The 15,510-nt window shown below is 47.8% G+C and overlaps 2 protein-coding genes across 3 annotated transcripts in view; one reads left to right on the top strand and one right to left on the bottom strand.

The window, feature by feature from the left end:
* The window catches only part of EIF4E3 (eukaryotic translation initiation factor 4E family member 3), a 32,659-nt gene extending 19,476 nt beyond the window's left edge, over positions 1 to 13,183 (bottom strand). Inside the window, exon 1 of one of the 2 annotated variants that reach the window (XM_068202290.1) lies at positions 12,895 to 13,183. In XM_068202290.1, the coding sequence (XP_068058391.1) occupies positions 12,895 to 13,040 (146 nt within the window). In that variant the 5' untranslated portion in view covers positions 13,041 to 13,183. Of the gene's footprint in view, positions 1 to 791; positions 926 to 12,894 lie in introns of those variants that run through there. The other variant, XM_068202292.1, reaches the window with a different exon arrangement.
* Positions 13,184 to 13,202: 19 nt separating this feature from the next.
* On the top strand, positions 13,203 to 15,321 carry GPR27 (G protein-coupled receptor 27). Its single transcript, XM_068202286.1, has one exon. It carries the CDS (start codon positions 13,301 to 13,303, stop codon positions 14,441 to 14,443), a length of 1,143 nt encoding a protein of 380 aa, XP_068058387.1. The 5' UTR covers positions 13,203 to 13,300; the 3' UTR covers positions 14,444 to 15,321.
* The last annotated feature ends 189 nt before the right edge of the window (positions 15,322 to 15,510 follow it).

The raw sequence follows: 15,510 nt of genomic DNA on the forward strand, positions 1-15,510 counted from the left end.
CACATTTTTGGTGTCCTCTGCTGAGGTTGCCAACACAGTATAAATTTTGGATATGCAGCAGCATCACTCTGGAAATACAGCCAACCCCACCAGACTGTATTACAAAAACTAACTTTGAATCCAGCACCTGCCTCTGATGGAACCCCACGCTGCAGTGAAAACCTCCAGATTCCATTAAGAGGGAGCTGCTCATCAGTTAAAACATTACAGCTGATGCTGAAAAACAAATCATTCTGTTATAAACAACCTGGGCTGCAAGGAACACTATAGAAATAAACCCCCCACACCTCTGAGACACAGAGTGAGAGCCAGGAGGCACAGCCTGTATCATTATTCCTAAATGAGATATGTAAAGCCTCCATTTATTCCTTATTTATGTTGGTAAATACCAGGTTTCACAGTGGCACAAGGAACGCTGTGGGAATCTCAACTAACAGTAAATTAATTTGGTTGTGGAGGAAGGGCAATCACAGGATGCATCAAATTAACACATCCTTTGCCTACAGAGACTTCTAAGAAGTCGTGACATAGAGGAAAAAAAGTCTCCTGAGATGAATCTCAGAAGGAAAAATGATCACGAGCACAGCATCCTGATTCTGCTCAGCTACCTCATGCTGCCAGCACAACTTGAATGAAATCATTTCAGAGATTAAAAATCCCAGGAAGTTATTACCGCTTTCAGAGAGGTATTTATAGGACTTGAATTAAAAATGTATTTTATCAGTGTTTGCTACATATTTGGAAGGTTTCTTTTCAAGGAAACCCTGGTGATGCCTCCTGTGCTCTTGTACTTTCTCAAGCAGCTTTACCAGAAGCAAACTGTGTTATGGTGCAGAGATGAGTTGCTTAAAGCTCACCACCACAGAAGGGACTTGTGGCTCCATTCCTCACACCTCCAGCCACATCTTCCTTTCCCTTGCAGGGCTCTCCAGGTAAGCTGCTCATTTTCTGCTAAGGCCTTACAAAGCAGGACTGTGGGGCAGAGAGCACGAGTCAGCTGGTTGATTAGCTCAGCTCATTTCCAATGGCTAACAGCTGAAATTTTCCCAGGTAAAAACTGGGGAGAAAAAAAACCTCAGCAAACTGGAGTGGGGAATACTGCTCTGCCCCCTATTATGTGCTCCTAGCACTGCTTGTCTGCACCCAGTTTCAGGTACCTTTTTGCCACACAAAGGCCCAAGCTGTCCCATGGGGGCAAATTAGAGCTGAAGAAGGCACATTATAGCCAGAAGAAACAATAAATACTTCATACCTCTTTCTGTGGTTTTATTTAAGATTTAAATTCCTACCTTTATAATCCTTGCTCATCCCAAAATCTTGACAGCAATGGGTACATTACACATGCTTGAAACATTATTTGCCTGTTCCAGTAGATTTTGCTGTAGTCCCTGCTCCCAGCTGGGGCAGAAAATCACCCTGCTACAATACAATGGTGCTTTGAGGGGGCAGAATGCCTCTTAAAACCATCAGAACCTTCCTTTCCCCTGCTGACAGTTGTGCACCATCACTGTGGCAACTGCAGTGCCTGCATACATAAGAAATATTAGGCAAGCATTAGGCTTATTTTAGCTATATTCTAATAGTGTAGCACCTGGAAGGGAGGAAGGGAACAAGGACCATATGAGCAGTCACAGTGCATTTCCACCCTGGAAGTGTTCCACAGCTGGCTGAGGCGACAGGTACCGCACCTCAAAAATCATCTAAGAGATCACCTGGGTTTGTTCAGTGCTGCTGGCAAAAAAAATGAATGGTGTGCAACCTTAGCTAGACCTCTCTCCAGCTGAAGATCCTCTTTTTCGCTCTGGGACAGAGCTGGTTGGAACATAAACCTTCCTGGACTTGAAGGATGGCTGGAGCACAAGCCTTGGCTGCTGTGCCCAGCTGCTGCTGCTGCTGCCTCACAGCCTGAGCCAACAGCCATGAAATGTAATTTCTCTACCAAATGCTGGTGTCACGATCACTTGCTCTTGAAACACTGCCTGGGACTTCAGAAGCATATTAAGTAACACAGGAACTGCTCCTGAGAGGTTCCCAGGAAGATAAACTGATCATCTGAAAGCCAAAGCAGAGGTGCGGATGAAGGGATTTTAGTTGATATTTGCTTCCAGATGCTTAAATAAATGTTTTTTAAACCCTAAAACACAATATTAAAGTGTTGAATCCCAATGCTTTTGGCAAAAGCTCCCTCATCTAGGAATGATTTCATATCAGCCAAGCTGTTAAGCAGAGGTTGTCATGGAAACAAGTTTTATTCAAATGATATGGCCAGAGATATACTGTATTTAGTGAGTTCTTCATTTGCTGCATATCGGGAACATGTCAGAACTAAATGATATTGCATAACTTTGTTTTCTTAAAAACAACCTGGCTCACTGCCCCTGGTTTTCTGACAGGCTCGTGGCCAGTCCTGCCTGGGATAGAAGGTTTTCCACACGGTACCTGTTCCACAGAGGAGGCTCCTCAAGCAGCTGGTCCCTGCAAGCTCCCAGAGAAGTCTTCCTTCAAATACATGAACCTGCCCAAGTCAAACAAGCAGAGCAACCTTTCCTCAGCTTCTATAACTGACATAACCATTTACTAGTCCAAAAAGAAGTGCAGTTCAACCAGATCCTTTCCTCTCTTACTAAAAAAGTTCCTTCAGATGCACTTTGCAAATCTAAAAATCTATAAAATTATATAAAAGTAAAGCCAGTTCATGTGGTGGTGGGCATCTCATAAGTGTCCTTGTAAACACAGGAATCCTATTGACTTACTCTTGGTGACTGATGGCAGAGCAAATCTCAGAAAGGACATGTGCATACTAAATTTGTACCTCTGCTTTTTTAGCTGTGAAGCTGTTAAAAAGTACAGGATCTTTGTCCACATCCTAGGAGTAAATGCATTTTTTTTTAATATATCCAAAATTAAATGGAATAGTTCTTGCTCAAGTTATGAACTAAAATCAAGTCAGCTTTGTCCAGGACACTGGGTAGAAACTTTATCCTGAGGAGTGAAAACAAAAATGAAATACAGAATTGGCTGCAAAATCACTGTGCAGACTTTATGGAGTAGCATCCAAAGGAAGGTAGTTTAACATCTCCCAGGGGCCCAAGATTCCTGATTGCCCAACAGAAGCTGAGCATTAACAAAAAGGTAAACAAAAGTAAAACCTTACCCTTAAAGTTGTTACATAACTGAACATTCTGTAAAATGCTTCATGGGAAGGAGATGGCATCTCATGACCTCCTGTGAAAATGGAACAGGAGGTTCCTAACTGCTGGGGCAGGTGATCCTAGATTTCTCCAGGCTTTCTAATTACAGTTAATAAAGGAAAAAATGGGTCCAATAGCTCTTTTGGTACATTAAATGCAAATCACAGGATGGAGTTCTGCTAGATATAAGAATGAAGAAGGCAGTACCTACCTCAAGGTAGCGTACAAGTTGGAAAGACATCAGTCTTTCCAGGATCCTTGATGCATTCCAGAATCACAGCTCTCTCTGGTTACCACCACTTGTGAAGGAAGGCTGAGCCTCATCCAAAACCCTTTACAGTTAAATAAGGGCATAGGTTGACTTCACCGTGCTCTAGATTACATCTTTATTTCTTTACCTAGCCATCTTTGGGGAGGTGAACTGGCTTAACCCAGCATCCAATCCATGCAGCAGGGAATTTCTTCCTTAGCTTTGGATACTGGCTTCTGCTTTCGTCCTTCCCTGTTCCCCACACTTGGAAAGCACTGGGGCTCTCTGAGGTGCTAAAGAGATGCCCATCAAAGGTGAGGTCAGGAGCATAAATGCAAGAAACCTGACAGGTCTCAAAGTTACATGTTGGAAACAAACTCCAAACATCTTGCTTTTCCTGATTTTCCAGTAAAATATCTGCAGTGTTTCACTCAGATATTGCTTCCCCAAACATGAGGATTCCAAAATAGCACCATCCTCAATGCTATTCTGTGTCATAATGTTATTGGCACCACATCTGGCACTGCCTTTGATGTGGAACATGAGTTTAAATACTGATCTTTTTTTTTACAGGCTCCCCAGTGTACAGCTGAAGGAAACAATGTGCAAGAGTCACATCCTACACACTGCACAAATCATGTTAGCCTGGACTGCAGAGTGAATCTGGGATGGAAACCCCCCACTACTATGGATATTGTAAAAAATAAGTACATTCTAACAGATAAAAATTACATGACATAGTCTTTTTATACGAGCTCGCTGACCTATGCAGGGTCATTCCACTTCCTGCATCACGCCAGAGCATTTGGTACCTGTCCAAGCCAGCAAAGCAAAGGCCCCCTCTGGAAATAAACCACTAGAGGGAGACTGACTTCAGCAATGGAACACACACAGAGAGAAAATCCTGCACATCCATTTAAAAAACCAACAAGATTTGGGTCAAAACTGCTCTTTGTGTTTCTTCTTCACACATAAAAGTGGCTGAAATTAAAGGGTCAAGTTTGGCTTCATCAAGGTACATTGAGGGAGCATCATGTAAATGGGATCAGGCCATCACGTGTTCTTCTACTGTTTGTTAAGAGAGGTTAGGCCAACTCTATTAAAAAAAAAAAAAAAAACCACACCAAAAAATAACCCAGCCACTGAAAATACTAATAGCTGTATCCTAGCAACATCACGGATTCCATGTGGACTTTGTTCTGGAGTCTACAGTCCTATTTCATCAAAATTATTGACTTTCTCAAAGTCTCTAAACGACCATCAAAAAAACTGTTAGTGCTTAAAAAATACAAACATTTAATTAGTCACATTAATAAGAAAAAACTAAGAGCAGCATTGCATGCTAGCGCTCCCTTTTCATGGAGCTCTATTTAGCTTCCTTTGATATCAGTGTCAAAATTCCCACAGCCTCTCCTTCGAGGAGAAAAGCTGGAAATGGCCCTACAGAACTTGGCAGATGAGGTTTGTTTCCAGGCTGAGCTCACACATTGCACGGATAGAATTCATACAGCTCTCCGTGATCCTCCCAGTCATCATGTCCTTATTGCAAAGGTAAATCAATTGGCATGCCAGTGGCACCCAGGGGTTTTCTACAAGGCTTCTGTGCTATGCATATAACCAGTGTCCTTTTTTCTCCCTAAGCTTTGTTTTTGTTTAACCCCAAAAAACTTCTTCTAGATCTCAAAAAATGTAGAATCCTGCTGGATCTTCCCAAAAGCCCAGGCCCTGCTTCTCTCAGGTATGAAGATTTCAGGTTTAACACAGCTCTGGGAGGTTTTTTCTCATCAGTCCTGCATCACTGAAATGAACTTTGTTAGATAAAATGCAAAGGCAAAAGGCCAAATAAATAAAAAACTGAAAGGACACAGCCCTTCCAATGAAAAGCCCTTTGCACAAAAGGAACGCCTAATATATGCAATCCCAAAGAAATAAGCTCTTACCCTTATCAACTTGCATGATGAGCCAAGGAATCCTGGGCATTTTGGCATATAACTCAGGGTTTAGGCAGAGTCAGATTTTGGTCACAATTTTCACTCAGATCCAAAGTACATCACAGCTTTTCTGACAGTTTTCATCTGTTATTCCAAGCTCTGCTTCAACAAGTTAGCAACACCTTTTGCCAGAGAGAAAGCACTATTAAAAGAATATTTTTTCTTTTCATCATTCTGCCTTAAAAGTTCAGTTGATAGGATAGTCTGGTGAAAAATATTTTTCATGCTTTATTTAGCCCAAAAAGTTGGTTGAGACCCACCGACACCTTAAAACTGCAAAACCTTTTAATGTGTTATTCCTCCAGTTCAAAGTGAAATGACAAGAGAGCGCCTTTGTTGAAAAAGTGATTTAAATACAGAAGGGTCAGCTAGTGACTTTCAGCCTGTGAGCATGAATCTGGTGATGGCTGGATTTGAATTCCAGGCATGGCACTGAACTGTCTGTGCTGCTCCAGCAGCGGTGGTGGAGAGCTTTGAGCTGACCTCGCGGTGTCACGGGAACACTGCCGGATCATCACTCCAACACCCCAGCAAGGGTGTTATCTCAACAGACAACACCCATTTAACTCTGAAGTTAGCATTCGAGCAGTGTTCGTGGACTCTCTGGTACAGTTAAATCTCACAGTTTTAGTCACACCAAAGGTTTTACTTTGCTCATCCTTTTGTTTCCACCAGGTGGGGGGAAGGGGCCATAGGCGGGGAGAGGATATCCATTTGCACAGAGTGCCAAAATAAGGGAGTACTTCTGGCTCCATCTAAGCTGTGCACAGTGTAAACCAACAGGAAAGGTAACAAATAAGGACAATGGAGCAGCAAAGAAATCCAATTTCAGATTTTATCTACTCAAATTAAAAGATGGTATCAGAAGGTACTTCCAGCACCTGATATAACTCTGCCTGATGGCTAGATTAATTCCAAAACTGCTCCAATGACAGAAACTAAATAAAAATTTGAGAGTTGTATACCGAATTCTGCTCCTAGTTATGCCTTGAAAGAGAGCTCTTTGGCTACTTTATACCTGGGTAAAAGGGGAGGGAAAAAGTAAAATACACAATAAGGATGGAGATGCTTTGGCTAGCCAAGCAGATGTGAAGGCTCTCTCTAGAATTTTGTAGGAGTAGCAACCTCAACCTGTTGGCCAGTTGCAATGGGATTGCTTTTGATGGTAGACACTGCACACAATGAATGGAGAACAGCAAGGGCTGAATTAATATGAAGAAAATGAAAACCTGCCTTCACAGTGGCTTTGCAAGCAAACTTTCAGTTGTGTATAACCTCCATTATTTTTTTAACCCAGTGAATTTTCTAGACAGACATTCACAGTAGGTCCATTCAAAAGCAAAGAGAGAATAGCAATGGAAATAATTTGGCTCGTGACCAACATAGCCACCTTTCGTTCTGAAGCTGTCCACACTGTCCATGATGAATTGCCAAAGGCCATTTCACTGTGATGAGGGCGGTGGATTCATCCTGTACAGATGAGACAGCACAGCCTCAGTGCAGGCAATGTGCTGTGTGAGGGTTGATGTCACACACGGGGAGATGTGACAACAGTGTGTAAAGCTTGGTGTTGGCTGCTTGTCCCACTGCCTGGTTTTACCTCACCCTGTGGAGAGGCTGCAGCATGCACATGTACACATGGAAGCAGGAACGCATTTATTTCAGGACTTCACAGCCTTTGCTGCTAACGAAGAACTTGGGCCTGAAAAGCACTTCAGCAGCAGAGCCAAGGGCTGGCAGTGCTCCTAAAGGCAATAAGCTGCTTATGTCTGGCCTAAGGAGTTTATAGCACCCATGTATCCCCAAAAGCTCATTAGCTCTTCAGCAAGCAGCTGAGACATTGGATGCACAAGCAGAACAGCACTGGCTTGAGTTTGCTACAGCACAGATAAAACTTCTGGGCTTGGCTAGTCTGCAGCAGGCTGGTTCAATAGCCTGAAGCAATCCCACTTATGTATAAACTGGAGAAAGCCTGATCTCGTGAAATGCTCTTTAGTGTCTGGCTTTGCTGGTAGGAGTGTGTGTAGCTAAAACTCAGCCCTGCCACGAGGCTGCACCCGCCTCCCTGGTACCCACCAAGAGCCAGAACTGGCATCTGGCAGCATCCCCTGCCACGTGCCCTGACACAGCCTCACATTGCATCTGCTTCTCTCTCACCCTGCACTTCTCCATCACTCACTGCCTCTGGGACAGAGGGGTGGGAATGCAACCCAAGCAGCTGGCCTGCATCTCATGGAAGACAATTATGGACACAGGAAGAGAAGGACAGGAAAATCTATGCCTGGGGAGATTTTAAAGGAATGGCTTTTCATAACTATCTCGGCATGTCCATGGGACTGGATAGCAGCTATGAGCTCCTGTAGAAAGCCAGCATGTCAGGGATATTTCCTGTCTCGCAGCAGCTATTCCCCGTGTCACAGGGGAGGTCTTCCACAAAGGAGCTGCTTCTGAAGAACAGTGTGTCACCAACAATTCAGCAGGTTAAGTTTAGCAGAGACAGTGATAGAAGTGAGCAGGAAGGAGCTATTCTTCCCCTCTGCTTTTCTTCCCTCTCCATTGAGCAAAGCCTTTAAAGACCAGGTCACTTTGCAGAAGGCTACAGAAATTTTAGCAAGTGACATGCATGGAGGCTTTCACAGCCATGATACCTGTGTCTGGTTATTTCCAGTCAAAATAATCTCCTACTCAATTATGGAGAAGAATAGAGAAGCTCAGCCTGACTCACAATCACATGGGGGAAAAATGAGAGGAGTTGTTCAAGTTCAAAACGTTCATCTTGCTGTGGAGGAGGATTAGTACTGCTGTGGAAGGAGGCTTTCTCTCCCCCTGCAACAGCACAGCACTAAGGGATGGAAAAGACCCGAGTCCACTTCCCTACTGTGCCAAATATACTCCTCCGTTCTTCCCTCCTCCCTCCCCAAGAGAGCATATGAAGTATTAAACAGCCAGGAATAAGCCCTTGAAAAATGTGATCGCTAGCTGTCAGATCCCCTCTGTCACAGATGCAGCTCTGTGACTGCTCGCCTGCACATCCTCCACTGCCATCCAGGAAATCAGGATTCAACAGTGACATTAATAGTCCCATCCACTCTGGTGTCATCTGTACATTTTGCACTACTGTGCTAATAATTATGGGAACAAAACCACATCCAAAATTCTTCATTAGTGTTTCGCTGAGCACAGATCTGGGCTCTGCTGGCCCTTGCCCTTCCCAGCCTGATGGCAGTGCCCAGTGCCCCATCCCCAACCTGACATCTGGATCCTCTGTAAGCAAGAGGCAGGGTGGAAGTTTTCCAGCATTGGTTTAAATGTCTTCATTTCACTGGCAAGTACCATACCTGTGCCCTGGTTACAGAGGGCAAGCATGGCTCCGGTGCAGAGCAGTTATTTTGGGTAGTACTGTAAATGTTGCAGCTTTTAATCTTCTCACACCGTTTTCACATTACCCAGTGCCCAAACATTACCTTAATGTGTCATCTTCTGTTCTGTCATTGCCACAAAGTATTATCATGATCCTTGTAAACACCCACAAACCTGCCTCATTAGCTCCTGACACTCCCTCCTCCCCTTCCAGGGATGACTGATAGCCACCCTTATGCCAATGCCATTTCCTAGGCTGCAACCTCGTGGTTTGCTCATTCTCCCCCTTCTCTAGGGCTCGTATCAGCCCTCTCTCCCATTGCACTGTTGGGTTTTAAATTTCCTTGGCAAAAGAACAGCCTTTTGTTTTGCATGTGTAGAACCCTGGTCCCTGACTCACTCCACTAGGTGCAAAGATAACACAAATAATGAGTGTCATCCAGAGAACTTTCTGGGAATTACAGGAAGCTGGGAAGGAGGACCTTTTTAATCTTTTTCTGCCAGATCCAACTCAAGCCTCTGTTATCCCTTTTTGCTCCAGACTGACCTTTCCATCTCCTTGATTGTAAAGCCTGAAAACTTTTCCTTGCCTGAATTATCTGTGACGGCAAAATTGCTTTGGCTGACTGCTCTCACCTGTCCTGCTTCTCTGTGGTGTGTCAGCCATGGTGGAGCTCAGGGATTGTCCTTCAGGCATGTCCAGACATTTCCTACTTCTTCCTTTACATCACACCAGGGACAACATTGATTTCTACTACACTGTTACAGAGGTACAGGACACTTCTCTTTCCAGAAATGTTATGCAGAGCTCCCAGCCACAGGAACACAAATAAAACCACTAATAATAAATAGGCAAGGATTCAGGAAGCACACCAGTGACTGATAGAAAGAAGGCAATATGCCACAGTATTTGTTGTAAGAGTCTCTATTTCAGCTGTCTTTTCCATTCAAGGCAGTGAGAGGAGAACATGAAGAGGCAGCCAATTCAAGTAAGGCACACTGAAAGGTCAGAGGAATCCATCTAGCTTGTGCAGCACCATTTTGTAAGCAGAGAATAGCTCTTCATTAAACTCGTTTTGTGAAAGTGATTGAAGGGAGAAAGGAAAATAGCTTAACACTCTCATTACAATCTCTGGGAATTACCTGCTCCCCACCACTGCTGAGATGGGTCTGGCTTTTGTCTGGCTATGCCCAAATCAATGGACACACAGTGTTTCCAGCCCCCACCAGGGCACTGGAGGAAGGAGCTCTGTGTTTCAGTGTCCAGGGGTACACCCATGCACAGGGGTGTCCCTGCTTGGCTGGGGGCTGAACACCTGGCAGAGCCCAGCAGCACCGAAGATGAAGGCTTTGTCTTGTGGATACAGGGGCAGTCCCTGCTGCTCTTTTTGACTCTCAGTGGTTGACACTTCCACAGGCACTGCAGTTCCTGCAGGTGGGAAGAGCTCCTTGAGCACCTCTGCAACAGCAAAGGGGTTACAAAATACCCTATTTCTATTTTTTAGTCAAATGCTTTAAGTCTGGCACTAATGTCCAAGCTGAGGCTGAGTCTGGATGAGGAACTTGTTTGAAGTTGGTAGGTCTGATGCAACAAGACATGAAGCAGCCTGAATTGGCGTTGGCTTGCCTGTATGGGGTGACCCAGGTGGGGCAGGGAGGGCTCTTCTCCTGGCAGGGTGTAACTAACAGGCAGAGTTATCCTGGTGGGACTAATGCCAGGTCAGCCCCTTTGGGAGGCGAGGAGCCTGCTCATAGAAAGACTGTCAACCCCCTGCCTGCCCTTTATTTTCTTCATTCCTTCTGGCTGTCCCTTTAGTGTCACATCTCTCAGTCAGCCAAATTCTAGGCTCGCACCTCCTATAGCACTATATAACAGCCTCATCAGGGAAGCAGCCCTGGGAAAATGGATGAAACACCATTCCCTGCCGGCTCTCTTCTCGCTACAGGTGGAAGAAAGATGAGCTAGCAATTTGCTGCTGGCCTGGCAAGATAGCAGTGAATTACGGCAGCTCCTGAGCCAGCTCAGCTGCGCTGGCGAGCGTTCAGGGAGAGGAGAAACCCTTCCCGCAGGAGCGGAGGAGGGAAGCAGGTGTGTTATTCCCTTTCGTTCACTTGATGGCAGAGATCACAGAGCTAACACGGGCCATAAGGGCTCCTCTGCTCCTCTGAAAAGCCACATGCCCCCGAGGACAACCGATCCTCGTCCTCATGCTTGGCACACGGGCTCCTGGCAGCCTGCCGTGGCAGAGTCAGTTCCTGGGCTGCACCGGGGGCCAGCGACACAAGCAGTGTCCCGGCTCCTCCACAAAGACACCGCGCCTGACAGAGGTGCCAGGGCTGCCGAGGGGACACCGCGAACCCGGCGCTCGAGTCACTGCATGAAAGTGAGAAACGCCTGAAAAATTGCACAAAGCACTGAACAACCCGTGGGCAATTCTCTGTCACAGTAAAACTTCGGTGCAAATGAGAAACCTAACAACTGAAAACAGCTCAGATGCACTGGTAGGAAGCAAAAAGCAGCCTCAATTATCTACCACCTATTTTTTTCCCCCTCTCAGGATTTCTTTGGTCTCCTAACACTGCAATAAATAACGGACATAAACCAGATCCAGGGGCAAATTAAGTCCTGTGTGATACAGATTGCCCTCGACACATCTTTGGGCCAAAGTCTGGCTTTGGTTCACCACTGTTAAAATGCCAGGAGTTCAGCAGAGCTGCTCTGGACGCCTGGTGGCATGATCAGGGTCAGAGCCTGGTCCCTGCTAAATGCAGAAAGACTTTCTGAAACCAGCCAGAAAGATCCGCTAGAAAGACGTTTCACCAACCTTTGATTTTGGGGCTGATGCAGATGATTTAATTGCTACAGTTTCTGGAATAATGCTGAATTTACTGATGGCTTTTAATAGAATGCTCAAAAAGGATTTCAGACGTGTCCTTCACAAGAGGCCATGAAGGAAACTCAGTAATAGTACGATAATTGCATTAGCATCTCCAGTGAGCCCAGGGCCATGCGTTGGTGCGTGCCTTACAAGGCACGCAGAGAGGCCTTGCCCTACATACACAAGGATGGCAAAGTGGGAGAGAGAGGACAAGGATCTGCGTCTCACTGGCCTATATTAAACTGCCCATTGTAAACCTGCACCAACAGCACAGGTGCATCAGCAGATGCTCTGTGCTAGTCGGGTCAAATGTGGTTTATTCAGCTCATAAAACCTGCCCAGCCCTCTGTGAGTCCTGTGTAAGTAAGCCTGGGAGTTGGTAAGCCCCTGAACAACACACAAACATGGAGAGCATCCTGTTTGATCTTCTTAAGAACCCTAGTCAGATCCCAAATGACAGGTTCCACTAGGAACCCAAATGTCAGGCTCCTGACTTGCAGAGGCACCTTTTCCTCGATGTTCACACAGAAACATTTACCCTGTAAGCTTGCTGCAAGCCTCCTTCCCCTCCAAACCCCCTTGCCAAGTGAGGGACAGCACACCCGGATGCTGCACTGCAACAGGTGCTGCTGGACTTGCCTTGCTTGCGAGCAGGAAGTTAAAAGGCCATTTAGTATGGCCATAAATCTAGCAGAACCACTGGTGATGGTGACACGGGTGTATCACTAATGTGTGGCTATCCTGAACCAATGCACATGCCGTAGGCGCCGGTATGCGTGTACATGGGATTATACACACATGCACACCTGTCTTACACCCAGATACACTGTCTCCATCAGCTGGGAACGGCATCACGCTCCCCTGCTCCTCCGGATGGGGATGCAGGGGATCCCCGCCACGGCCGCTGGAGCTGGACACCTCACCGCACCCCACCGCACCCCGCGGCTGCCCCCGAGCTCCATCCCGGCACTCTCCCCCGGCGGGAGAAGGGCAGGGGCTGGGGTCCGGCTGCGGGCGGCTCCGCTCCGCCCAGCCCAGCCCCGCTGCCATCCCCGCTGCGGCAGCGGGACCTCCGCGCCGCTCCGCGCCGCTGCGCGCCTGGCTCAGCCCCGCGCTCCGCAGGGGCCGGGCTGCGCGGGGGGCGGAGGCGTGGGCGGAGGGACGGAGGAGCAGCAGGAGGAGGAGGGAAGGGAAAAAGGAGGGAGAGAGGGAGGGGGATTTACCCCATTGTCCTCGGCGGGAGCTGGGCAGAGCCGCCGCCGCCGCTGTGCGCAGGCTCGCCCGGCCCCTCGCCCGGCGCGGAGGAGCAGCTGCCGGCGGTAAGGGGAGGCTCCGCTGCGCTCCGCGCCCCGCGTTCCCCCCCGCGCATCCCCGATGCCCCCGGGGCGGCGGCGGCGGCGGGCGCGGAGCTAGCGCGGGCGCGGGAGCCGCATGGCCCGCGGGGAGCGCGGCGGCAGCGCCCCGCCTCGCCGGGGCGGCCGGGGCGGCGGCGGCAGCGCGGCGGCGGCTGCGGGCATGGGGCCGCCGGGCGGCGCGGCCCTCGGCCCCGGCGCGCTGCCGCGGCGCTGAGCCCCCGGCCCTGCCCGCGCGGAGGAGGAGGAGGAGGAGGAGAGGAGGAGGAAGGACCCGATGGCGAACAGCAGCGAGCTGGGGAGCAGCAGCAGCCCGCACCTGCCCAGCGCCGGCGGCCTGCTGAGCGCCTCCGGGCTGAAGCTCGCCACGCTGGGGCTGATCCTCTGCGTCAGCCTGGCCGGTAACGTGCTCTTCGCCTGGCTCATCCTCAAGGACCGGCACCTGCACCGCGCGCCCTACTACCTGCTGCTGGACCTCTGCCTGGCCGACGGGCTCCGCTCGCTCGCCTGCTTCCCCTTCGTCATGCTGTCGGTGCGCAGCGGGGCCGCCTGGCCCCACGGGCCCCTCAGCTGCAAGGTGCTGGCCTTCCTGGCCGTGCTCTTCTGCTTCCACGCCGCCTTCCTGCTCTTCTGCGTGGGGGTCACACGCTACATGGCCATCGCCCACCACCGCTTCTACGCCAAGCGCATGACGGGCTGGACCTGCCTGGCTGTGGTGTGCATGGTGTGGACCCTCTCCATGGCCATGGCCTTTCCCCCTGTCTTTGACGTGGGCACCTACAAGTTCATCCGGGAGGAGGAACAGTGCATCTTCGAGCATCGCTACGTCAAGGCCAATGACACGCTGGGCTTCATGCTCATGCTGGCGGCCGTCATCGCTGCCACCCACCTGGTCTACATCAAGCTGCTCTTCTTCATCCACGGCCACCGCAAGATGAAGCCGGCCCAGCTGGTGCCGGCCATCAGCCAGAACTGGACCTTCCACGGGCCGGGAGCCACCGGCCAAGCGGCTGCGAACTGGACGGCTGGCTTTGGCAGGGGGCCCACGCCGCCCACCCTCGTGGGCATAAGGCAGGCCACCCACAGCCAGATCAAGAGGCTGCTGGTGCTGGAGGAGTTTAAGATGGAGAAAAGGCTCTGCAAGATGTTCTACATGATCACCTTGCTCTTCCTGCTGCTCTGGTCCCCCTACATTGTGGCCTGCTACCTGCGGGTCTTCATTAAGGCCAGCTCCATCCCCCAGGTGTACCTGACCACCTCCGTCTGGATGACATTTGCCCAGGCAGGGGTCAACCCGATCCTCTGCTTCATCTTCAACAAGGAGCTCAGGGTCTGTCTCCGAGCCCACTTCCCATGCTGCCAAAGCATCCAGAGCACCCAGGGCACCATCCTTTGCGATCTCAAGAGCTTTGGGATGTAGGGGGGCTTTTCTCTTTCTAAAAAAAGAAAGATGGATATAAATTTCCATGTTTCTGCATATGAGCTCAAGAGAGTGTGACCTGTGGGGGACATACTAAGCCACCACCCAGCACCCAAACCTTAGGCTGTAAGAAGCTGGTTTATTTATTTTTCTATATTTTGTGTATGCTCTCTTCAGAACATAACAGGTTGCTGTCTATGGGAACAGGTACTTGAGCAGAACACCCCCAAACCTTAGGCAGTAAGAAGCTGTTTTTTTCTTTGTGATTGTGTGGTTTTTAAAAACAAAACAGGGCTCCGAGTTTCTGGTCTTGCTTCTAACGTTTCTAAACATGATTCCAACAGATACGGATTAAGGCCATGACATTTTTTTTGTTTCCCTATTCCTGTCTGTTTTGATAAAGGCTTAACAATTTTACTCATGTAATATTTGATAAGGGCCAAGACAATTTTATACTAAAGTTATTTTTGATGACCTCAAGAGGTGTTGTTTTATTATTATTTGATTTTAAGTGAAGAACATGAAGAGGACGTTCCTAATGTGGTCAGAAGTCAGTTTTGGTGGGAGCTGTTGGGTTCATTCATTCTCAAATGGTTTGAGTATTTGAAGCCGTTAGTTATAACTTTTGCTTGACATGCAAACAGTGTAGAACTAATTTCAAATTTTCTTGTTGCACTATTAATTTGGTAATATTTCAGAACTATTTGTGAAACATGATTTTAAAATACCAACTTTAAAGATAAGCAACTATAGCAGTTTTTAAAACCTAGATTGAAATTCATATTTTACTGCCTTTATAGGAAGTTATCTACAAACCTGGGTAATACTTGTACATTTTGACTGTTTTCTTTAATAAAATATTGAAAACCTTTACTGTATGTAATTGTTTCAGAATGGCAGCATTCTGCTTTGCTGACAAATAACTTGTGTATGTGGAAGGTTGTATGTCTTGTGTCTGAGTAGATTTCACAGCTAAGGTTATTATGGACAAGCACAATCCTTACTTGCTGTTAGATCTCAATTTAGGTGTTTATACCAATAAAAGTGACTAAAGCTATTTTTAAGAA

Source organism: Anomalospiza imberbis, chromosome 11, assembly GCF_031753505.1.
Source record: "Anomalospiza imberbis isolate Cuckoo-Finch-1a 21T00152 chromosome 11, ASM3175350v1, whole genome shotgun sequence".
Taxonomy (NCBI): Eukaryota; Metazoa; Chordata; class Aves; order Passeriformes; family Viduidae; genus Anomalospiza; species Anomalospiza imberbis.

Excerpts from the sequence above, each read along its gene's own strand:
- GPR27 (XM_068202286.1), top strand. The coding sequence starts at position 13,301 with ATGGCGAACAGCAGCGAGCTGGGGAGCAGCAGCAGCCCGCACCTGCCC.